A 24,156-nucleotide genomic window follows, 5' to 3' on the forward strand; every position below is an offset into this window, starting at 1 on the left:
AGCTTCACAGATAAGGAAAAGCTAAAGGAGTTCATCACCACCAAACCAGTATTATATGAAATGCTGAAAGGTATCCTTTAAGAAGAGGAAGAAGAAGAAAAAGGTAAAGATACAAATTATGAACAACAAATATGCATCTATCAACAAATGAATCTAAGAATCAAGTGAATAAATAACCTGATGTACAGAATGAACTGGTGATTATAATAGAATCAGGGACATAGAAAGGGAATGGACTGACTATTCTTGGGGGGAAAAGGGGTGTGGGAGATGCGGGAAGAGACTGGACAAAAATCGTGCACCTATGGATGAACACAGTGGGTGGAGAGTGAGGGCGGAGGGTGGGGTGGGAGCTGGAAGGAGGGGAGTTATGGGGGGGAAAAAAGAGGAACAAATGTAATAATCTGAACAATAAAGATTTAATAAAAAAAAAGAAACTTTCTAATACTGGAAGAAACATATGTAAACTATACTTAAAAGATAACTTAAATGCTTAAATTTAGTCCTAGAGGACTATAAACTTAATGCTGAATTAGTGTATCTATTGATTTCAATACTTATTTCCATTAATAAAGACTAATTTCAATTAATCTGAAAAAAAAAAAAGGCCAGCAATCATAACAGCATAACGACCAGAACAATCGATCGACCAGTCGCAATGAGGTGCATTGACCACCTCTCGATCCCTTCCCCCAGCCCACAGGCTCCGTTCACTGGATGGCAAATGGGGAACCATGGGAAACCAGGGTGGGTGTCAGCAGCGAGGTGGACTGGGGATTGGCAAGCGGACAGAAGGCAGACTTCTTGGTGCCTACCCCCGGCCGCAGGCTCCGATCGCTGGATGTCGAACAGGGAACCACGGGGAATTGGGGTGGGTGTCGGCGGTGGGGCGGGACTGGGGACTGGCGACTGGCAAGTGGGCAGAATAGCCGACCTCTTGATCTCTCCTCCTGGCCCACAGGCTCCAATAGATCTCCAGATGGCGAACGGGGAACCAGGGTGGGTGGCAGTGGTGGGGCGGCGCTGGGGACTGGTGAGTGGGCGGGAGATGGCCCTCATCGCAGGCTAGACTTAGGGACCCTACCCACTCATGATTTTGTGCTCTGGGCCTCTAGTAGAGAGATAAAAGGAGAAAATGTACATATGGTTATGAGGATCAAGAAAAGCTACATAAAGAAAACAGCATTTCAAATGTGCCTTAAAGGATGGATGTGAGTCCAGCAGGCCAAGCTTGAGGGCAGGGTATAGTGACACCAGGATGGGGATTCCAGCAAAAATAAGTGTAAGCAAAGGCCCTGAGGTGAGCAGACATGATTGTTTGAAGGCCAGCAAGTTGTCAGGTGAGAGAGGATGCTGTAAGGTTGAAAGCCCTGTAGGTGGCAGACCTTGAGTGCCAGAGGGAGAGTTTACTTGACATTGGAAGCCCAAGTTATTAAGTTCCAAAATAGTACGCCGTTAGTAAATGCCGTTAATTCTAAGGGCGGTCAGAGAAAATAAAATAGGATTTGGATTAATGGTAAATAATCCATTTGGATAAATGGTAAATAGAGGCTGAATTAAAAGGAGAGGTTAGAAGGAGCAGAGAGGGAGGAAATGGAAGGGGGTCAGTAAGAACGTGGTCCTGACCAGCACGGAGTATATAGAGGAATGCTAAGACCAAGGAAGGGCTAAATGATGGGGATCTTGGTCCCCAAACTAAAGAATTTAACTTGCTTTCTGGAAAGCTTATATAGTGAGGTAGATAAGAGCACAGCTGGACTAGCATCCTGTCTCTGCCAGTTCTTTGTGTTGTGACGTTGGGCAAGTTGGTTAACCTCTCAGTCACATTTACAAAAGGTGTCTAACACTACTCCCTACTTCAGGGAGTTGTCAGCAGGATAAGACAAGACTACAGGAAAGCTGTGGACAGTGCCCGGCACTGAAAGTTTTAACAGCTGCTAGTATTGATGATGGTGCTGGTAATAGCGACCTATGGGGTAATGTCAGCAAAGTAGTGATTTAGGGAAGTATGTGAATCAGCACTGTCACAGATACAGTGGAGGAAGGTGAGGCTACGTAAGAGGTGTTAGCAGTGATAGTGGGAATTTGGTGGCCAGCCTCTAGGAAAAAAGAATAAAAATTGACCCAAATGAATGGGAAAGTTAGAAAGTGAGGTGGTGATGGTGGTGGTTAATATATTCTTCCTCTTCCTAGTAAATAGATTCTGTTTGGCATTTGCTTCTATAAGCTTCAGGAGTTTCTGTCACAAAGAAAGAGTTCTGTAGTGAATTGCCCTTCTTCTTGATCTTATTGGGTTTCTGGCAAGCTCTGCATTAGTGGGCCAAGTAAACAAAAAATTTTACAGCTAAAAAAAAAGCTTTATTACAATTATTCTGGTTTCTGTGTGATATTTTTCATTCAGTCTTTATTTAGAAATGGATAAGCCATTCGTATGGAATAATATAACATTTTAATCTGATATTTGGTTTATACTTTTAGGCTGATGGCAAACAAGATGATGCAGCAGGAGATCACTTAATTAAATCAGACCCTTCAGGTAAATCCAGTATATTTTATTCATGAATTAAAAAACACACCACAGCCTGGCCAGTGTGGCTCAGTGGTTGAGTGTCGACCTATGAACCAGGAGGTCACGACTTGCTTCCCGGTCAGGGCACAAGAAACTTTTTTTTAAATGAAAATTGGCCTTTTTTTAAAGTCCTGTTATTGGAAACCCTCCTCTCGCCTTCTTCCATGCAGGCCATTTGACTGGGATGGTTGGCACTGCTCTGTATGTAAGCCCGGAAGTCCAAGGAAGCACCAAATCTGCGTACAACCAGGTAAAGGGAAAGCTTCTGGGAGAGAAGGAAAGGTCTCAAGAGTGAGACAATAGTAAGAACATCAAGGTCATGGCATTTGGGGTTTAGTTACCAGCTGAAATAGTCAGGAACATTTCATATACATCCACATGTATACTGAGTGACTACACTACACAGGACAGTGACTGACGCTGACACAGTTGCTGCCGAGATAATTTACAGTCCCTCCATCCGTTCAAAGAAGATTTGAACTAACCCAGTTCCAGGCCAGGCCCCAGGAGCACAAGGAATAAGGCAGTCGAGTAATAGGACAGATACCTTATTCCAGCCCTCAATAAAAGCTAAGAAGAAAAGGGGTCCAGTGACCAGAGAACACTAGGGACATCGTCTTTAGATTAAACCAGAGAAAGCTTTTCCAAGAAGATGGCTGTTAGGATAAAGGAAAAGAAGGGAAAAGCCATGCAGAGTTGGAGGTTGGAGCATGCCTGGGAGGAAAGGGGGGGTGAAGTGGCAGTAGCATGCCTAAAGAGAAGACGGGGTGAGAGCTGGTTTGGCACATTTAAGGCATCAAAGAGAAGGTCTGTGTAGCTACTGTGCAGTGAGCAATGGGGAGAGAGGCATGAAGTGAAGCTGGACAGGAGGGCAGGGGTCCGACTGTGCAGGGCCAGCTTAGCCATGACAAGGACCAGGCACAGGGAACAGCTGAAGGATCTCGAGCGACAGGTCACTCCAGCTGCTGCTGGAGGCTTTGCAGAAGTTCAGATGGAGCAGGTGGTAGCTGGAACCAGAGTGGTACCAAGTGAGGCGGGGAGAAGTATGCTGTTATAGGATAATTTGGGGGGAATTGACAGGGTTTCCTCATAGAGTAGATTTAGGTGAGGAAAAGGAAGGAAAATGGGACACTGCTCAGGTGAATGAGATGAGAAGACCTGAGGAAAGACATGGAGGAGAAGATGGCAGGAAAATTCCATTTGAGACATGTTAGCTTTGAAATACCTCACGAGAAATCCAACTGGAGATGTCCAGTAGGTTGCGAGAGACTCCAGGTTCAAGGCTGAGAAAGGTCAGAGTCAGAGGTATAAATGTGAGAGTCATCAGCACCCAGATGGGATTTAAAGCTATGAGATTGGATGAGATCACTTAAAGCAAGAGTGCAGAGCTAAATTTTAAAAATATATTAGGCAGGCAGTTCACATCAAAACACAAGCCTGGGTTTGGGCTCTGACAGGGAGCACTTGGCATTGACAGAAAGTTGAGACAGACCTCCGAAGACCCATCAAGAGTGAGGGTGGGGGGAGATGGACTTGGGTGTGGGAGGGGACTTTCGGTGCCACCTTTCCGAACGCAATGTAGAATAGTGTGATTAAATCCTTAAAAGCACTCTACTCTTTGGCCCAGAAGTTCCACCTTTTGAAATGTACCAAAAAGAAACAACCATGGACATTCCAAAAAGGATTAGTGTAAAGGGAATTCTCCATAGTATTATTTATAACAGTGAAAAATGACCAGCATGTTTAAAAATAGGGAACTGGTCAAATAAATTATGAGACTTCCACGTAATTGAATACTGTATGTCATTAAGGTCATATTTTAGAAGCTTTAGAAAAATGATATAGTATTTTAAAAAATATCACTAAATTAAGGGAATAAAAGTTACAAGAATAGCATGGCTCTAGTTTTATAGTGTGTACATGTGTACATATTAAAAAGCACAAAGTGGGCATCCTTAGACATCGATAGTAACTGTGGTGACATTGTGAGCGCTTGCTATTTTGATCTTGGTGCTTTTCTGAATATTCCACATTTTCTACAGCCAACACGTGTAGGAAATGCCACCATGAACGTTTGTTTTTAAAACTGCAGAGGTCACTGGTGATAATTGGAGAGGCTCTCCTACTAATCCTTGACTCCAGTTCATTCAGGAGTTTTCTTGAAAGTGGTTTCCATGCCTGTGCGGTGACTGTGAGAGGCTCCCTCCGCCGGGCTGTGCTGGCTGCCTGTGGCACATGCCCTCTGGCTCTCCCGGCAGCTCCCTCTCGGGCACTCTGCACTGACTTCACCTTTTTCCTCTTTGCTTGCACTTCTATATTTGTTAGGATTTGTCTATGATCTTTCTGTTGTGCAATTTCTCTGCCTCGTTGGTATGGCTTTGCAAGCAATAGCTGATCTTTGTTGTTAACTGCAGATTTTGGCCTGTGTTTCACTTTTGAGATTAGTTAAGATGCAAGGCAAATTCTTGAGACAAATCTCAGTTGTCTTTGCTTTTTAAGTAATTATTCTCAATGGTTGGCCAGTGGTTATCTATGTCTCTAAACCAGTCACAATTAAATTTCAAGGGAAATACTGAAAAGTCTTGCCAAATATTTAATCTCATCTATACCTTATTCCTATTCTTTAGAAGAAATTAATTTTTTTCTATTTAATTGGCTTGTTTTTCACTTATGCAAACTTTAATTCCAATTAACAGCGCTCATAATTCCCTGGTAAATAACATTTCATATCACCACTCTCTAAATATAATTATTTTTCCTCCTCAGAAAGTGGATCTCTTCAGCCTGGGAATCATCTTCTTTGAGATGTCCTATTACCCCATGGTCACGGCCTCAGAAAGGATCTTTGTTCTCAACCAACTCAGAGATGTATGTATGAGATGTTTCAGTGCATCATTTTCCAGTAACCTGGATCTTAGCATGGACAGCAGAATTCAGTGCAGAGGGTTTTTCTGGTACTTGTAATATAGAAAAAGTGATCCTGCTATAATTTTCTGTATTCCTAATAAGTAGAAATCTATCTCTTGCATACTTCCCGTGATGAGAAACTCCCCAGTTTTGTTTATTTTTAGAAATCTTACTTGGAGAAATTGCTAAGCTATAGTTATTTTTTTTAAATGATCCTGAGAGGTTTACTCTTAATTTTAAAACAAAGGAAAAATCCAAGAACTTTTGCATAATATCAATACAGTTACAGCAGTGAAAATGGGTTATAAGGTTAATGGGAATTAACTTTTAAAAATTAAAGGTCCCAGCTGGTGCCTAAAGAAAACTACCATGACCAAAATATCGGCCACTTGAATTTTTTTCCTCAATGAAATTTCCATTTGTGTTCTTGGGATTAATTCTTGCCTCTGTTATTATCCAAACTGAAAAGTAGCTAATGTTAACAGTGTGTGAGGTCAAGGACGCGAATTAGAAAAGGCATTAAGATGAAAGTGGAGAGTAAGGTGTGGGTGAGGGTGATTTAGATTTACATATTCATGAGCAAAAGATACTGAGATTCTTCCCCTTCCTTCCTGAGCTGAGCCAGTGCTTTGGAAAACACTTGAATTATTTTACTGCCAGTACAGCGTGGGCAGCTATGTTCATAAAGTAAAGGAGTAAATAAAGCGATTACTGTGCCCTTCCCGTGACTTGAGAATTGCCTTTGATGAAGTGCCTTTCTTTAGTCAAAATTTACCTCATTTCAAGAATATCTAAACTGTCAAGTTAATGTTATAATTAGGGTCTTATTTACCAGAAAGGTGAGACCTTTGGGGGAAGTAGAGGTTTCAGTTAATGTTTTTCTCTTACTCTGTGTTGATGGTTTGGTGTTTTTTGCCTTTTTTCATCTGTGTGTTTAATAAAGCTACTTTCTTGTTTTCTGAAACCATTAGATTTTAAATACCTTGTCCTCACCTAAGGTGCTTCCTATCATCTAGGCTGTCATTTGGGTAACGTTTGCATCAGTATGTATGTACTTGGAAGAATGGCACTGGGTTTCAAGAAGGTGCCACCTCCATCTTCCCTTGTTGGCAGATTTTCATTTCTGTATTTGCTTTTCTTACCTCTGGTGAATGAATGCTTTCACTGTGGCAGTCTGCCAAGCACTTGCTGATTTGAATATGATATTCTTTTAGCCCACTTCACCCAAGTTTCCAGAAGACTTCGATGATGGAGAGCATACAAAGCAGGTAATTTTCTGATGCTTTAAACACCATCCTCACTCTTGATTTGTAATTACTATTTTTATTCTTTTTCAATTAGTAATCTTCTGCCACTCATTCTCTTGTGTCCTGGGAACAACTAGAGGGAAAATCAAAAGATAAAGCACTTAAAACGTCACTAATCTTGAAACACACCATAAAAATGCCAAGGATTGGCACAGAAAATTAACAAACTACAGAGTTCTTTTGTGTGGTTCATTGTGCTTTTGAAGTGCTATTTGGAACCTTGCCTTCCCTGTTGAAAAAAAAAAGAGAGAGAGAGAATGCTTTTATAACTCATTGTTTTAGAGAAAGCTTAGGATTTTAAGAAAAGAAAAATAATTTAAAACTATCATTTTGTTCTGTTTTGTGGTTCAAGTAGTTCAGATTGTGAAGGGGAAGACCAGACAATCTGAAGTTACAGTATTTTAGAGCAAAATAATTTCTCCTCCATGCTATAAATATCTGCATGTGTGTGTATGTGGCTTGTCATAGGTTAATACTGGCGCCCAGCTAGTTAGTTGTTGAGGATTTTTGGGTCATTTATGTCAATAAAATATAAAAAGGGCCTCTGTTACATTGTTACACAGCACTGTGGGCCTATTGAAGTGCAGGGAGGAAAATGACAAATTCAGCAACCTTCAGAAATGAAAATGCACCCACTAAGTGCATGAAGTATGGTGTCTTGTCTTTGACTGGAAGCAACCACCGGCTTGTCAGGAGAATTCCTGAGCATCATCTGTTGCTTCTCCTCCCTGGTATGCCTGGGTTTTGTTATAGAAATCTGTCATCTCCTGGCTGTTGAACCACGATCCGGCAAAGCGGCCCACAGCCACAGAACTGCTCAAAAGTGAGCTGCTGCCCCCACCGCAGATGGAGGAGTCGGAGCTGCATGAGGTGCTGCACCACACCCTGGCCAACGTGGACGGGAAGGCCTATCGCACCATGATGGCCCAGATCTTCTCCCAGCGCATCCCCCCTGCCATTGACTACACCTATGACAGCGACATACTGAAGGTGGGCTTAAGCAAGGCTTCGATAGAGAGCTGTACCTGGCTCACAGAAGGATCAAGTCAGTTTCTAATTTTTCATGGATTCCTTTAAGGCCTCCAACATAAATTCTTAATCTGAGGTCTGTGTATGAAAAATGTGTGCATTTGTATTATTCTGGGAAGAACCACACTTTTAATCACTTACTTGAAGGAATTTCTGACCCACCCCCCAGGACAGTGGTCGGCAAACTCATTATTCAACAGAGCCAAATATCAACAGTACAACGACTGAAATTTCTTTTGAGAGCCAAATTTTTTATTTTTATTTATTTTTTTAAATATATTTTATTGATTTTTTACAGAGAGGAAGGGAGAGAGATAGAGAGTTAGAAACATCGATGAGAGAGAAACATCGATCAGCTGCCTCCTGCACATCCCCCACTGGGGATGTGCCCGCAACCCAGGTACATGCCCTTGACCGGAATCGAACCTGGGACCCTTCAGTCCGCAGGCCGACGCTCCATCCACTGAGCCAAACCGGTTTCGGCAGAGAGCCAAATTTTTTAAACTTAAACTGTATAGGTAGGTACATTGTTATTAACTTAATTAGGGTACTCCTAAGGCTTAGGAAGAGCCACACTCAAGGGGCCAAAGAGCCGCATGTGGCTCGTGAGCCGCAGTTTGCCGACCACTGCCCCAGGACATGAGAAGGAATGCTTTTAGAGACTGATGGGGCCCAGCTGTCCACAGCCAAAGACATCAACCAGCTCAGCTACATATCAGGTAGTCAGTAACTCCCAGTGCTGGCTGCACGTCAGAATCTCCTGGGAGACCCTTTGACAATACAGATGCCCATTCTAGTGACTGGATCTCCAGGTGTGAGGTACTTGAAGAATCTGTTTAAAAGCTCCCAGCTGGTTTCTAAAGGATAGCCAGGTTTGAGAGCTGTCAGTGTTTTCTTTAAAAAAAAAACAGGGTAAAAAAAATGTATGTGCCCCCCGCCCCCCACCCCTCTCTGTCTTCTCTGCACTGGGAGCAGCTCCCCTCATCCCCTGAAAATGTATGCCTGCACCAAGTTTGTCTTCACCCCTCCTCGGTCAGGAGCACCTCTCAGCGGAGCGGTCACTACAGTGGTGCTGAAACAACCAGAGACAGTGCAGATGAGAGCCTCAGCAGCTTGGCAGCCCATGTCCCCCGACCTCGCTTATTTCTAATTGCAGCTTCCAAACCAGTGTCATTTCAAGGGACATCGACACAGCAGCCAAGTTCATTGGGGCTGGGGCTGCCACAGTAGGGGTGGCAGGCTCTGGGGCTGGAATTGGGACTGTGTTAGGGGTTTGCTTGCTCCACGATGGCGCCGAGAGTCCATAGGGGGAATGTGTATATTTGACTAGCTCTCTCTCTGAAGGGCAAATACCAACCTGGTTAAGAGTTTGGACTCTGAACTTAGCTGGCCCTCCGCAAGCAGGACGTGCTGTAAGACTTGTGCTTTCTCTAACCTGAATATGTTCAGAAAGGGACTAACTTGTTGAAATCTCTTCAGTGATCCTCAGAACAAGCAATGTAATGAAAGCCACAGATTAATATTTTAGGTGATCCTTTTGATTAAGCTTTGATAACATTTTAATTGGTCCTATTTTAGGGCAACTTTTCGATCCGTATAGCCAAGATGCAGCAGCATGTGTGTGAGACCATCATCCGCATCTTTAAAAGACACGGTATGTACTTTTGAAAAAATCATATGCCTTCTTAAAAGATTTTGTTTTCATCATTAAAAAGTACTATTGCCCTAGCTGGTTTGGCTAAGTGGGTAGAGCAATGGCCTGCAGACTGAAGGGTCCCAGGTTCGATTCCAGTCAAGAGCACATGCCTGGGTTGTCGGCTCTATCCCCAGTGGGGGGTGTGCAGGAGACAGCCGATCAATGATTCTCTCTCATCATTGATGTTTCTATTCTCTCTCCCCCTCCCTTCCTCTCTGAAATCAACAAGAATATATTTAAAAGAAAAAAGTATTGTTAATGGATTTGGGTGCAATTATATTTTACTTTTAAATTACAAGCAACTGACATCATGTGAAATTAAAGCTTATTTTTACAATCCAGCTTGTTAAGGAGAAACAGATTTTAATATTACAACCTTGCTACTAAAGTACAGCTGGTTTATGGAGTCATAAGTATGACTAGATTGGCTAAGCTAACCTTAGGTGAGCTCTCCATTGAGAATTGACCATAGACTGATGATGATTTCCACAGTCCCCATAGCAGGGGACCCCACTGTCAGGTTTGTGTTCATTTTAACTTGTTTCCTCGGAAAAATGATTGGTTATTTTTTTTCTAATTTGGCTTAGGAGCTGTCCAGTTGTGTACCCCACTACTGCTTCCCCGAAATAGGCAAATATACGAGCACAACGAAGCCGCCTTATTCATGGACCACAGCGGGATGCTGGTGATGCTTCCTTTCGACCTGCGGGTGAGGCTGGGCACACTCTGCTGGCAGTTTGGATGCCATGTCTGGTCGCAGGGGTGGCATGTCTGTTAAAGGATTACTCCTGCCAATCTTTTTGTTTTGGGGTGGGTTTTTGTTTGTTTGTTTGTGGGGTTTTTTTTTTTGCTGAACTTAAAATCTAAATGTCACCTTTACGAGACATATGTTTAAGGAAGTCGTTGGGGTGAGGGCATTACTGGAATTCAGTAATACTTTGACCCTGTGTACATCCACTTCGTTAATCATACAAGTGCTTTTGGCCCTAGAAACTGAAGCCTGCATTGCAGGTGCCACGTCTGTGCCTCGCGGTTGAGCTCTGCCGAATGACCATAGCACATTAACCAAGCCCGCTGAGACAAATACATGGAGTTTTTTCTCTACTTCCTGGGCAGATCTTTGCTAACTTTCTAACATGTTAATGTCTAGAACAACTAAATTCTTGTAACAGCAGTGTCTGCTAACGGGGTGTGCTGAAATCTGCTCATGCTTGCTTTCCTTCAGGTCCCCAGGGTTCCCTCTGACAGCAACACTCTTACCAGTTGTTCACTCATAGGGTTGGCTGCTGACAAGCCCATCTGTAGCACTGTCCGTGCATAAAACAGACACGAATTTAATACTCATAATGTACAGAAAGCACTTATAAGTAGAGGAATGAGCAAAAGATAAAACCAGGAAATTCTCACAAGAAATGCACGGGGCTGATGAACTTCTGAGTGTACCACCTCACTAATAATGAGGAAACATATGTAAAACTTTAGACAATAAAAAAAAATACATTTCATTTTTAAAACTGAAAAAAAAAAGAAATTTAAAAAACAACAACTGGCCTTAACCAGTTTGGCTCAGTGGATAGAGCGTCGGCCTGCGGACTGAAGGGTCCCAGGTTCGATTCCGGTCAAGGGCATGTACCTTGGTTGCGGGCACATCCCCAGTGGGGGGTGTGCAGGAGGCAGCTGATCGATGTTTCTAACTCTCTATCCCTCTCCCTTCCTCTCTGTAAAAAAACCAATAAAATATATATTTTAAAAAAAAAAAACAACAACTGAGTTTATGCACTTTATGTTTGCATCATCTGGTATGTGTGTGGTATAAACATGCCCTCACATACATGTGAATGACCACAAACACCAGTTTGTTTGTATCACCATAGAGTGAAGTGTCAAAGAATACACTGAACCTTTGACTGTATATTTCTGGAGAGGGTGTGGAATCAAGGCATTTCCTTTTTCATACCTTTGTTGTGCAGCTTATTGCAATAACATGTTTTGCTTTTCTGGTTTAAGAAAAAATTCTTCCATATCTTGGCTTGTTTTTCTTATACAGTAAGTAAAGTGATTTGGGATTTTTTTTGAGTGAGAAGTGAATCAATAGCATATCAGACATTTGGGCTCTGTTAAAGAAAGGGTAGAAGTACAAACATTTACACGGTGGTACTTAAAACTGGCTGCTGCTTCTCTAGATGTTAGGAGACTAAAGTATAAATTTTTAAACATAGCTCCTTTTCTGTGAGCTGATAGTTAACTACAAAAGATAAAAAGTAATTACCCTTTAGAATTTAACCCATTGGTTAACAGTGCTCTCAGATCTCTTGGGACAATCTGAAAATGGTTTTACAAGTTTTGATGATTATTAGTGGGTAGTTATTAAGCATTTCTCCTAAAAGATCGGTAGGAAAATCAAGGAATTCATCACAAGAGATAATGCCCATGTTGATTGCATTATCATAAATGACACTTAAAAATCTTTACAAATAACTTGCACTGATTTTAACTTGGCATAATAAAATTTGGCAGGATATATTTACCTAAAAGTTAATTTTTCCTCAAACTTAACAACCTAAAAAATACCACAATAAATAAGGTTCACCGACTTTATTATGTGCAGCAGTGGGGTCTGCTGCTGACTGACACAGTCAAGAACATTTCAAGGAACATGAATGACAAACAGTGCACAATTTTGTGAATGTACTAACAGCCACAGAATTGTCCACTGTAAAAGCGTTGAACTCCATGGTATATGAGTTCTATCTCAATAAAGCTGTTACTTAAAAACTAAAAGGAGTGTGCTAGTTGACACATCTTGACATTGACCTTTGAAACTTTATGTCTCAGGTTCCTTTTGCAAGATACGTGGCAAGAAATAATATATTGAATTTAAAACGGTAAGAAACAATGAGGATTTCATTTGGTGGATGTGGGGGAAAACCCAGGAAGAATGTTTTATCTTCTGTGATTCTTGTACAGTAAAAAATCTGGGGTTTAAAGTATTGAGTTTGGAATATGGTCCAAAACCCAGGCACAGTAGCCCTTTCTATAAAGTGATGAGGACAGTCAGTCTCCTCTTCAGGAGGGAGGTGGCACTTGGGTGGGTACTGAAGCTCCTGCAGTCTGTTCTGTGACTTCCGAATATCCCCAAGCAACATAACTAATTATTTTCACGAATAGTTGCTTGGAAAAATAACAGCTGGCTGTTCTTGATGGTCCCTTTTAAAACTTAATTGGAGGGACAAATGGCCAGTGATCCCTGCGTGAAAACTGCCTGCATAGGTAACGGAACAAAAGCTGTGAGTGGGGAAGTGGAGTGAACCAGCAGGAGTGCTGAGCACCAGGAGCTCCGGGCACTTAGCACCGGGGAAGTTTCTGTACATGCAGACACCACAGGGTCTGACACCAGGTTTTCATCAGGTGGAGCAGTATTGTTGTCAACGAGGCACCCTACTGTAAGGCTCCTTTCCTCAAAAGAAATCACAGCTCTTTACATGCTTTTATTCTCAGCTGCAAATGAACAGTTAATCGTCATAGTCCTAAGGTGTGGGTATCACTGTGTAGAAAGCAAGCACTTAAGGTAGAGTTATTTTTGTGTGTAATGTCATCTCTATTTCAGACATGTAATGAAAACTGGGAGTTGGAACCTAGGCCGTAAAGCAAGACTGTTCTGGGAAAACCTTCTTTAGGCTTTCTTTGTCATACCACTGATTAATTTCTTCATAGTTGTTACTTGTTCAAAAATGTCTTATGCATATTTGATTCCAGTAAGCAATGACCTTAAAAATCAGGTTTCTCTCTCCAGATACTGCATAGAACGTGTGTTCAGACCTCGCAAATTAGACCGATTTCATCCCAAAGAACTTCTGGAATGTGCGTTTGATATCGTCACCTCCACCACCAACAGCTCTCTGCCCACTGCTGAAGTCATCTACACTATCTATGAAATCATCCAAGAGTTCCCAGCCCTTCAGGTTCCTTTCCGCTTTCTCACATTCTGAGGTTCCCCCACCAGAGTCCTTCATCAGGTGTGGGGTGGGGCACCGCCTGCAGAGCTGCACCCCAGCTGTGCTGACAGTGAATCACTGTCACTAAAGTGACAGGAGAGTTTGATGATGTTGCTTTTGAGTTTTACCTCAGGCTCTTACCTAGGCCTTGAAAGGAACAGCCTTTGTTTTTATCTGTTTGTTTTGTTTTGAGGGAAGGGTGTTGTTTTTCTGCCTATTCTTCCAAAATGGAAGAAATTAGGCTGATTCCTAAGATGGTTTTTTTTAGTACGTTTATAGCCTCTTCAGAGCCCTTGGTGGGTCCCTCCTATACCTGAGCTCTCAACTCCCCAACTTCACTTTTCCTCATGTTGGCATGCTCCCTAGCCACTGCTCTTAGCCCGAGGTTTGGCTCTCAGGCCCTCCCTCCCCATTCCGTGGGCCTGTGCTGTTCACTCCCATCACAGTTCTTCTCTTGAAAGACTTCTCTCTACCCAGCCATGGTGTTGGCCCTTTCTCCCCAGGAAGCCTGACTGCTCCCCACTGATGGACTGGCCCCCTTTCCTTTTCAACTCTCACTGACTCAAGACATCACCTGCTTCCTTGAGTTGTGTTGGTAGTTGTTCAGTCAGAGTGTGTGCTCATTTTTGTTTTTTTCCAAATGATAAGAGGAAGTTTATTTAGAAAGTTACAGAGGTGGTAGAAGTGAGCCAGTTTAGCAGGAAGACAAAGGCAGCTGCCGAGGGGGGAATTTGAGGGGAAGGGTAAAGCACCCTCACCCTCGTGCTCCCACAGGCAGAATCGCCCAGGGTGTGTGCTCCTTGGGGCAGAACCTGTGTGTCCACTTTTCTGCATGCCCTGCTGCACCGAGCTCCGGACGTAGCTCACGACTCGGAACGCTCATTAATTGACAAATGTAAGGATAGCTGTTTCCCTAGCCTGTGCTTATAAAGTCAGTTACAACTGAACCAGATCCTTTCCCTCTTGAAGTCTGTGCGAATTTGCTCAGGCTTTTTAACATAACTGAAGGCCAAAGTACTTTGATGTGTGTAATAAAGTGTTAAATGGTATTACACTGTTTGACTACAACAAATGAAAAAAATGTATATGAAAAAATAAGCTAGAAAGTAATATACTAAAATTCAGTCTTTCACGCTCAGTCTTTTCGTGTGTTAGGATCGTAAATTGATAGTGAGATCTTACGTTTGGTCATGTAACTACCTTGCTTTTATAACTAAAATAGTCTCTTTTTTTCGGGGGTATCCTAGGAAAGAAATTACAGTATTTACTTGAACCATACCATGTTACTGAAAGCAATACTCTTACACTGTGGGATCCCAGAAGATAAACTCAGTCAAGTCTACATTATTCTGTATGATGCCGTGGTAAGCATTTAATTACTTTCACTTGATATTGAAGGATACAAATAGTTCGTGAGCATTTTCTTAGTGATGTAGCTGTGACATTGAATTTGGAGTTGTATCTCCTTCCCTCATTGCTATAAGGTAAAAGAACCAATTCTCTGATTATATCAACAATTAATGAGCTTTTATTCTGGACTAGTGACTTCCAGGGTGTTGTGTGTTTTTTAAGGGTAACTTCTGATTTTATAAAGATCAAATTGTCTTATTTCACTTGTAAGATAATAAAGTTCTTCACTAACCTACTTCTGGAGGCAAAAAATCAGTCCTCACACTTGCTAATAACGACCTTTACTGAGCACCCACCCATGTGGCAAACATTAGTCTAATCTCCTTACGTGGGTTAACGCACTCCATCCTCACACGTGCTGTAATTATACTTAATTTGCAGAGGCCAAGAGAAGAGAATATTAACATTGAGGATAAAGACTTACCCCTGCCCTTAGTCCTTCCAGCCTCCCTGTGCTTACCAGCAACGTCACTTATAGGTTGGGTTGCTGGAATTGGGGAAGAGTGTTTTAAAACTCTGTTGGAGCCTCACTTGCCACCTCTTTCCTGTGAGACCAGGGCAGTGGCACCTCCAGTTCCTCTTCATAATTAGCCACATCATAGTAGAGCCTGGAGGGAAAACACTGAAAATTTTATTTTCTTTAAATATATTTTTATTGATTTTAGAGAGAGAGGGAGAGGGATAGAGAGGTAAAAACATCAATCGACTGCCTCCTGCACACCCCTACCAGGGATCGAGCCTGCACCCCAGGCATGTGCCCTGACTGGGAATCAAACCAGTGACCTCTTGGTTCATGGGTCAACGCTCAACCACTGAGCCACACCAGCCGGGCTGAAAAATTTAAATTGTGTGATATTATGAGGCTGGGATGGAGGTGAATGCTTGCTTATCTTTTATCATTTTTTTCTTGTAAAATATTGGTTTTTTATAACAAATAAGAAGCATAGATTCTAGGAGATTCAGTAACTAACAGTACCAGACAGTCTCTGGTTAAGGCAGAACAAATAGTGAAAGTCCATAATGGCTTATTGTTTTTTATACACCAAAAGGCTTAACTAATCTTTCTTTCATCTGGCAGGTATACCTCGAGGCCTCTAACATTACTGTCAGTTTCTAGTGGTTCTTTCCTCCCCCAAAATGCTGCTGCTGTGTAGCAGTGACAGATGCAATATGTCAGTCAGACACTGGCCCCAGGGTCTTGCAGAGGCCTCAGGTCAGCCTTGTTCATATCCACAGCCACGGCCTGACTGCCAGCGTGGGATGAAATGCGGAACCTGTCAGTCCGTGGTTTTTATCAGGGGGACGGAGATCAGTTGACTCCCTCCCCCGCAAACAGAAACGCCCTGGTCAGGCCTGTCCACCTCAGAGTTGCCTCACCATTCAGCAACTTTCCCCTTTTTAATTCTTTCATGTAAGGGTTTTTCACAATTTAAAATAATGGGAAGTTTTATATGAATTGGAAAAAAAAACTTTTGTAAATTACAGAATTAACACATCTTTCATGATTAGGAGTAGTTTATCCAAAATGAAGACTGTGCTTAACAGAATTAGCCTGGAAATTGTACCTTGTTCAGGGTCATTTGGTCTCTCTCATTTTACCTTTTTCTTCTACATTAGACAGAAAAGCTGACGAGGAGAGAAGTGGAAGCTAAATTTTGTAATCTGTCTTTGTCTCCTAATAGTGTAAGTACCTTCTCATGGTGTTATTACAGCTCTCTGTGAATTTGTGAGACCAGAAAATGTCACCAAATTCTTGCTGCAGTAAGCCGGCAGCACTGCCTGCTGCCTCACAGACGGTTTTCCCCGAGTGTTAATAGGTACCATGGCAACACGGGACTAAGGGAAGAGAGAAACCAGTGCTGTGATCAAAAAAAGCCTCTCCATGCTGCGGCTTAATGTGCTGTAATCATCCTGTTCTTTCTCCACCATCAGAACCCTCTTCACACCCTTGTAAAGGCTGCCTGGTGGGCCCTCCTGCTGAGCAGACCTAGTACTAGCTATCCTCTTCTGAAATAGATTCTGTGGGACTAGAATGAGGCACAGAGCTCTGCAGATTAATGGGCATCCACCCATCCTGCAACCCCTCCCCACCAGGGTCTTCTAACGCCTGAGAACTAAATTAAGGCTCTTGCTTTACTGGTACATTTCCTCCTAAATTCTTGTGTTTGATCCCATTAGCTGTGAGGAACATCTCCCGGGGTAACCAGGTTTATTGTATTCTCCCTGCCGGCATTAGATTGGGCCCAGATCTTTGGCATAGTCACCCACACTTAACTGAGCTGCTGCGATGCAGAAGACAACAGGGATTTCTTACATTTTTCTGAATATTTACATAGGAAGAGAGATTTTAAAAACCTTTCCAGAACCCTGTAGCCCTTGGACAGACATGATCCTATGATCAGCAAAACTCACACATGGGAGAGGTTACAATGTGACTGTACTCAGGTCAGGCAGAGCTAGGGAGAGAATGAGCGAGTCGAGGAGTCTACAGACTGCTTTCAGTTCTTAATTAGGATTGGCCTTTAAAAAGACATGAGGGGGGAGAAAAAGAGAGACATGAGGGGACATCTGCAGCATGTATTCACCCTCAGCTCTTTAAAACAGGTTCACAGGGCACACATAGACCACAGTTTAAAGAAATCACCCCTATAGTTTGCAGGTAGGGAAAGTAGACCAGATCAATAGCACTGGGAGTTCTAGAAATTCAGCTAGGTTAGATTTTAAATGTTAAATATTGGAAGAGATATTGATGATATGCAAAGTGACCTAATGGCATAGCATTCTAATACAAAAAACCGGTATTTACATAAAACCCTAGACATGTACACAGCACATACTTGTGTTCACAAATAGCGGAGTGTATCAATAGCACAAAGAGTCTGCTCAGCAAACTGCCCGATTCAGTAATTCCCTACCCTAGGTTAAGGCCGAAAGGTTCTTTGAACTAATGTCCCATTTCAAAGCTATTTCACACTTGCACGTGAAAGCTGCACTGGTTGCTAAAGTGTCAGCTTCTTTTCGCTAAATTTCTATTCACTGGTCATTTGTGATGATAAGCATTGATTCAAAGTTATGTGTTCAGTTAGTTTAAAATGGAACAATTAGTATCTAATAAGGCAGTTGGTACTCTCATTATTTAAAAATAGAACTCCAAGCATATTAAAAACAGGAGTAGAAATGCTGCAAAACAGTTTCAAATATCTGGCCCCGTCTTATTTTACAAATGAGGCACTGAGGCCCAAAGAGATACCGTGAGTCGTCCAAAGTGACGTGAGTTAGATGGTGACGATAGGGTGAGGACCCAACCCGGGGGGTGTTGACTCTAGTGCTTCTGGTATTTTATTAATGGGGAAATTTAATGTTACAATTATTGAGAAGAAGTTATTAAGAGAAAAAAATTAAATGAGACCATTTTAAAATTAAAATATTTTATCTTTTATAAAGAGATCTTAACATTTTTATTTTTAAAAAATAATTTATGATTATTGTGTGAAACTATATTAAGCTGACTGTTCATTCAACTCTCAGTTTCCAGGTGCCAATTTAGAGTTGAACCAGGTTCTGCTTGCCTACAGCCTTAAAATAGCTACAATTTTGCTTCTTAATAATTTCCACTTTAGCTCCGGGAAGTTTTCTCTGGTCTTACGATCCCAGTTATTGCCTCCTCACTTGCTCTGTGCCAGCGACTGTGCCGGCTACTGAGAGGTCATCGCTAGTCCCGCCCTCTCCTGGGAAGGACCATGTATACAGGTGGCAAGAGCTAGGAGCTGGGATCAGGGACTGAAAGACCAGGAGGCTGCCTGCAGAAGATGACATCTAGCTGCCCCCCCCCCCCCACCACCACCACCACCACCAGATACAAATAGGAATCAGTCAGGCAGAGGGAGGAGAGGGGATTTCTGACTGCTTTGGTGTGGTATTAGATAGAACAAGACAGACTTTGCCTTCCTGTCCCCAGCCCCGCCCCCCATTTGTATGGCTGTAGTAATCAAAATTCATGAGAATGAGGATGGAAAGGAGAACAATATTGGCTTAAAAATATAATGGAGGGGGTGGGGGGCGGCTGGAGAGAGGTCAATGGGGGGGAAAGGGGGACTTATGTAATACTTTAAACAATAAAAATTTAAATTTAAAAAAAAAAAAAGAAAGAAAATATAGTGGAAGCTCTGCTAAAGCCAAACTCTGCCCTGCTGGGGTCAGCATTAACTATGAGTAAGTGTGTGGCTTAAAAATGAACTTGTGAGGAGGTAGGTGCCTGAAGCACTTCTGTGAGGTGCCTTCGAGTTGTTGGAAAAGGATAATCCTCATTTGGGATTGTGGTAAGGGCTAAAATGACCTTCAGCTACCAAATCCTCTTCTTGGATTGGAGGTATGTGTACAAAACCCAGTGCAATGTAAATCTTCCCTGCTGTGGACTGCAAGCTAACTGTGCCTCTTTGCTTTCTAGCTGTGTCGACTCTACAAATTTATTGAGCAGAAGGGAGATTTGCAAGATCTAACACCAACAATAAATTCATTAATAAAACAGAAAACAGGTGTTGCCCAACTGGTGAAGTATGGCATAAAAGATCTAGAGGAGGTTGTTGGGCTGTTGAAGAAACTTGGCATAAAGTTACAGGTTTGGCAATTGTTTGATTCTGGCGGTACAGATTTGTAGCGTTAATAACAGCACAAGAGGGAAATGGGTTTTATTGTATTAATGCTAATAAGTGTTTTATTGTCCCAGAAGATCTGTGCTTTCGACATTTTGCAACATTTGATACCTAGTAATAATTTTGGCTTCAATCAGAATTTCTGTGCAAGCATCACGATTCCTGTTGTGCAGCAATTCTTACTGTCATTTAGCCTCAGAGAAGACAGCAGTTTCTCTTACTTGGCGGGCTATAGTGAAACAGACTTTGTACCAGATCTTACTGAATATTTGCTTTATGCTAAATAGATTATTCTGATGGAAAACAGTGCCTTTGACACGGTTGTGTGGCATTTCGTTTGGCAGGTCTTGATCAATTTGGGCTTGGTTTACAAGGTGCAGCAGCACAGCGGGATCATCTTCCAGTTTGTGGCGTTCATCAAACGGAGGCAAAGGGCTATCTCTGAAATCCTTGCAGCTGGTGGCAGATACGACCTGCTGGTGAGGGCTGGCCCCGGATTTGTTGATCTGTTCTGGCTTAATTTCATTTATTCCTCAACTTGTTATTTTGAACATTTTCAAACCCACAGAAAAATAGAACCAGTAGTATAGTTGAACACCTGTATATCTTTATTGATTTACCTCTGAGTACAGGTTTTGTGTGTGTGTGTGTGTTTTATTTTTTTATTTTAGAGAGGGAGAGGGAGGAAGGGGGAGAGAGAAACATCAATCGGTTGCCTACCATACACACTCGGAGCAGGGATCAAATCCGAAACCTTCCAGTGCACTGGATGACACTCAAACCAACTGAGCCACACCAAGCTAAACATCTTTCATCGAGGATAGAAATGTCTTGTGAACCACTCTTGTAATGTTTTTAAACTTTTATTTTGAAATAATTATAGATTTACAGGAAGTTGCAAAGATAGTACAGAGAAGTCTAAGTAACGTTTACCCAATTTCTTCCAGTGGTTAAACCTGGCATAATCTAATAAAATGTCAACACCAGGAAATGGACATTGATTTACTGTATGTGTATAATTTGTGCCATTTATTCACATGTAGATTCCCACAACCACCAAGTGCAGAAACCTTCTCTGCCTTTATGTCCCTTTACTTCATCCCCCATGTATCATGTGATTGTCTTAAATACTTTCTCTACATACATTGAGATCCATATCAGAAAGTGTTATGCTTATTACTTTGATTGTCACACTGAGAGACTCAAGAGAAGAAGGAAGTCTGTTGTATTTCTCCAACATTTCTGGTTTCTCATGAGAAATCTGCTGTTATTTGAATTATTTTTTTCACTATAGGAAAGGTGATTCTCAATGGTTTTAAAGAGTTGGGTTTTTTTTGTCTTTAGTTTGAGGTTTATTTATGATATGTCTTGGCTGTAATAGGGCAGGTATTGTCTAAAAGTTTTCTGTCCTGCTGGGTTGCTTCTTGTGTGGTCTTTTAGCCAGAAAAAGCAGGTTTTCATCAGAGCTTTTCTGTTGTTTTGCCTTGGCAGTTTCTCTGGCCCCCCATTCAGGACATATGAGGCAAAGACCAAACCCAGGGAACTAGCCATGTGTCATGTGGTTTCTGGCCAGTCTGCTGCCTTCTCTTCACTTCAGAATCTTCTTATATTTGTTTTATGTAATGTCCAGGATTTTTAGCTGTACTTAGCAGGAAGAATAGGGAGAAGTGTACTTATCCATTTTGGGTACAGAACTTATATGTTGCCCTAGATCCGTGGTCGGCAAACTGCGGCTCGCAAGCCACATGCGGCTCTTTGGCCCCTTGAGTGTGGCTCTTCCTAAGCCTTAGGAGTACCCTAATTAAGTTAATAACAATGTACCTACCTATATAGTTTAAGTTTAAAAAATTTGGCTCTCAAAAGAAAGTTCAATCGTTGTACGTTGATATTTGGCTCTGTTGACTAATGAGTTTGCCAACCACTGCCCTAGATGGTTTGGCTCAGTGGATAGAGCATCAGCCTGCAGCTACAGGGTCCCAGATTCGATTCCAGCCAAGGGCACATGCCTGGGTTGGGGGCTCGATCCCCCCTCAGTAGGGGACATGCAGGAGGCAGCCAATCAATGATTCTCTCTCATCATTGATGTTTCTCTCTCTCTAGTTCTCTCCCTTCCTCTCTGAAATCAATAAAAATATTTTTTTAAAAAGAACCTATATATTACATTTTAAATTATATAGTAATATAAAATAAGTAAAAAGAAACAGGTAGAATTAATTTTAATACTGTATTTCATTTGATACAATATATCCAAAGTATTATTTCACCATGTAATCAAAAATTTTTAAATTATTGAGCCATTTTACTTTTTTTTTATTCTGAATCTTTGCAGCCAGTGTGTATTTTACAGATAGCACATGTCAGTTCAGATTAGCCTTATTTCAAGTGCTCAAGCCACATATGGCTAGTGGCTGCCCTATTGAACAGTACAGTTATAGATGTAACATTTACTTAAATTTGCATGTGGGCTTGCTTCTGTCTCTTACACACACACGCGCGCGTGCCTTTTTGTTGAACCCTTTGATGATAAGTTGCTGGGAGTGCATGCACTCTAATCATTGCTCTGCCCATAATTGCAATTTCTTCTCTCTTTCATAACCAGAACTGTGTGTCTTTCTCTGCAGATTCCCCAGTTTAGAGGACCACAGGCTCTGGGGCCAGTTCCCACTGCCATTGGGGTCAGCATAGCAATAGACAAGATATCTGCTGCTGTCCTCAACATGGAAGAACCTGTAAGTGCCGGCTTTGCCTTCCAGTGTGCCTTGAGTCGTCTTTCATTCCGTAGTCATTTACATGGAGCCCAGATGTGGCAGTGATAGATTTGGGTTTGGTAGATTATCTTTGCCATGATAGACAAGCCAGAAACTTGGTGTTGAGTCCTTGCCTTTCAGTCCTTAGCCTCTCACGGGGGAACCTCGACAATCCAGCCTTCCTTTCCTAGCCTCACTCTTCATCTGTAATGAGCTCTGTGGGTATGAGGTGTTATTGTTGTTAACAGACTCATATCAAAACCCCTTGTTCAGAAATCCTGCTGTACTCTGCAGAGCTAAAAATGGTTCTTTTTCCTTTGTGTTTCAAGCAAGATTAATTTTCCTAGAGGGTAGTTTTGAAATAATATCTATCCTAAAAGACAAACATTAAAGTTTTTTTTACTGTGCGATTTACTTATATTACTATGTAATTTTGAAGTAAAGGCTTCTGCACATATGTTGCTGTACAAGATTTCAAAATGACTGCCTTCATATGAGTGCTGCTTCCCACCTGGTGCTGGTCCGCCTACATGCCTGTAGTCTCCCTCTTCTAAATGTCATCACTCTGTTTCTGATCCAGGTTTCAATAAGCTCTTGTGACCTCCTGGTAGTAAGTGTTGGCCAGATGTCCATGTCCAGGGCCATCAACATCACCCAGAAACTCTGGACGGCGGGAATCACAGCAGAAATCATGTATGACTGGTCACAGGTAATGAGGCACAGTGAATGGAATGCAGATAGTCATGGCTTCCATGGGAGATCATCCTCTACCACTTCGGGTTCTCAGACTCTGTCTCTGAGGTTACAGTTGCTTCCTGTATTAGTTTCTGATTGCAGCAGTAATAAATCACCACAAACTTAGTGGCTAAAAACAACACAAGTTTATTAGCTTACATTTCTGGAATTCAGAAGTCTGAACAGTATTAACTGGACTCAACACAAGGTGTCGATAGGGTTATTACTTCTGAAGGCTTTGGGGGGAGAGTCCTTTTCCAGCTCTTAGAGGATGCCTGCATTCTTTGGCTCATGGCCCGATCCTCCATCTTCAAACATGGCAGAGTAGCATCTCCTTTCCTCTCTGACCTATGCTTCTGTCCTTATATTCTCTAACTCTGACTTCCCTGTCTCCTTCTTATAAGGACCCTTGTGATTACTTTGGACCCACCCAGATAATCTAGGATAATCTCCCTATCTCAAGATCCTTAACGTTAGCACATCTGCAAAGTCCCTTGTACTATATAAGGTAATATATTCACAGGTCCTGGGGATTAAGACGTGGATGGACACCTTTACAATCCATTATCCACCCTACCACACTTCCCAAGGGCATTCTGTGTTTAGTGTGTCTGTAGCTTTATATCCTCAAACCTCCCATAGCTGACTGAATACTTGCCTACCCTTTATAACTAACTTCTTACTGCCATGAGCAGATCACAGAAGGGATTGTACCCCTAGGTAATCATCCAAGTTGTACATGTTTGCCCACACTCAAGGTGCCCCAGAGCCTGAAGAGACGCTTGGGGAAACAGAGCCCCCACCCTCCCTCCTGCTCCTTTCACATCACCTGCCCAGTCATTTATGAAGTTGCTGTTGTCCATTTTTGTGTTATATAAAAATTCATGTCAGAAGTAGGCTGAGCAATAATTTTTTTTTATTGATTTCAGAGAAGAAGGGAGAGGGAGAGAGAAACATCAATGATGAAAGAGAATCATTGATCAGCTGCCTCCTGCACGCCCCACACTGGGGATGGAGCCCGTAACCCAGGCATGTGCCCTGCCAGGAATTGAACCAGGACCTCCTGGTTCATAGGTCAACACTCAACCACTGAGCCATGCCGGCCAGGT

At 42.2% G+C, this 24,156-nt stretch overlaps 1 protein-coding gene across 2 annotated transcripts in view; it reads left to right on the plus strand.

Moving 5' to 3' along the window:
- The window catches only part of EIF2AK4 (eukaryotic translation initiation factor 2 alpha kinase 4), an 86,161-nt gene that overhangs the window by 42,785 nt on the left and 19,220 nt on the right, over positions 1-24,156 (plus strand). For both annotated transcript variants that reach the window (XM_006093130.3, XM_023757460.1), the window contains 15 exons: positions 2,479-2,536; positions 2,740-2,819; positions 5,336-5,437; positions 6,691-6,744; positions 7,537-7,773; positions 9,391-9,466; positions 10,096-10,217; positions 12,344-12,393; positions 13,302-13,470; positions 14,751-14,867; positions 16,531-16,596; positions 19,361-19,531; positions 19,910-20,044; positions 22,187-22,294; positions 22,893-23,021. In XM_006093130.3, coding sequence (XP_006093192.2) covers positions 2,479-2,536; positions 2,740-2,819; positions 5,336-5,437; positions 6,691-6,744; positions 7,537-7,773; positions 9,391-9,466; positions 10,096-10,217; positions 12,344-12,393; positions 13,302-13,470; positions 14,751-14,867; positions 16,531-16,596; positions 19,361-19,531; positions 19,910-20,044; positions 22,187-22,294; positions 22,893-23,021 — 1,674 coding nt within the window. The remainder of the gene's footprint in view (positions 1-2,478; positions 2,537-2,739; positions 2,820-5,335; positions 5,438-6,690; positions 6,745-7,536; positions 7,774-9,390; positions 9,467-10,095; positions 10,218-12,343; positions 12,394-13,301; positions 13,471-14,750; positions 14,868-16,530; positions 16,597-19,360; positions 19,532-19,909; positions 20,045-22,186; positions 22,295-22,892; positions 23,022-24,156) is intronic.

This window comes from Myotis lucifugus, unplaced genomic scaffold (genome assembly GCF_000147115.1).
Source record: "Myotis lucifugus unplaced genomic scaffold, Myoluc2.0 scaffold_109, whole genome shotgun sequence".
Lineage (NCBI taxonomy): Eukaryota > Metazoa > Chordata > Mammalia > Chiroptera > Vespertilionidae > Myotis > Myotis lucifugus.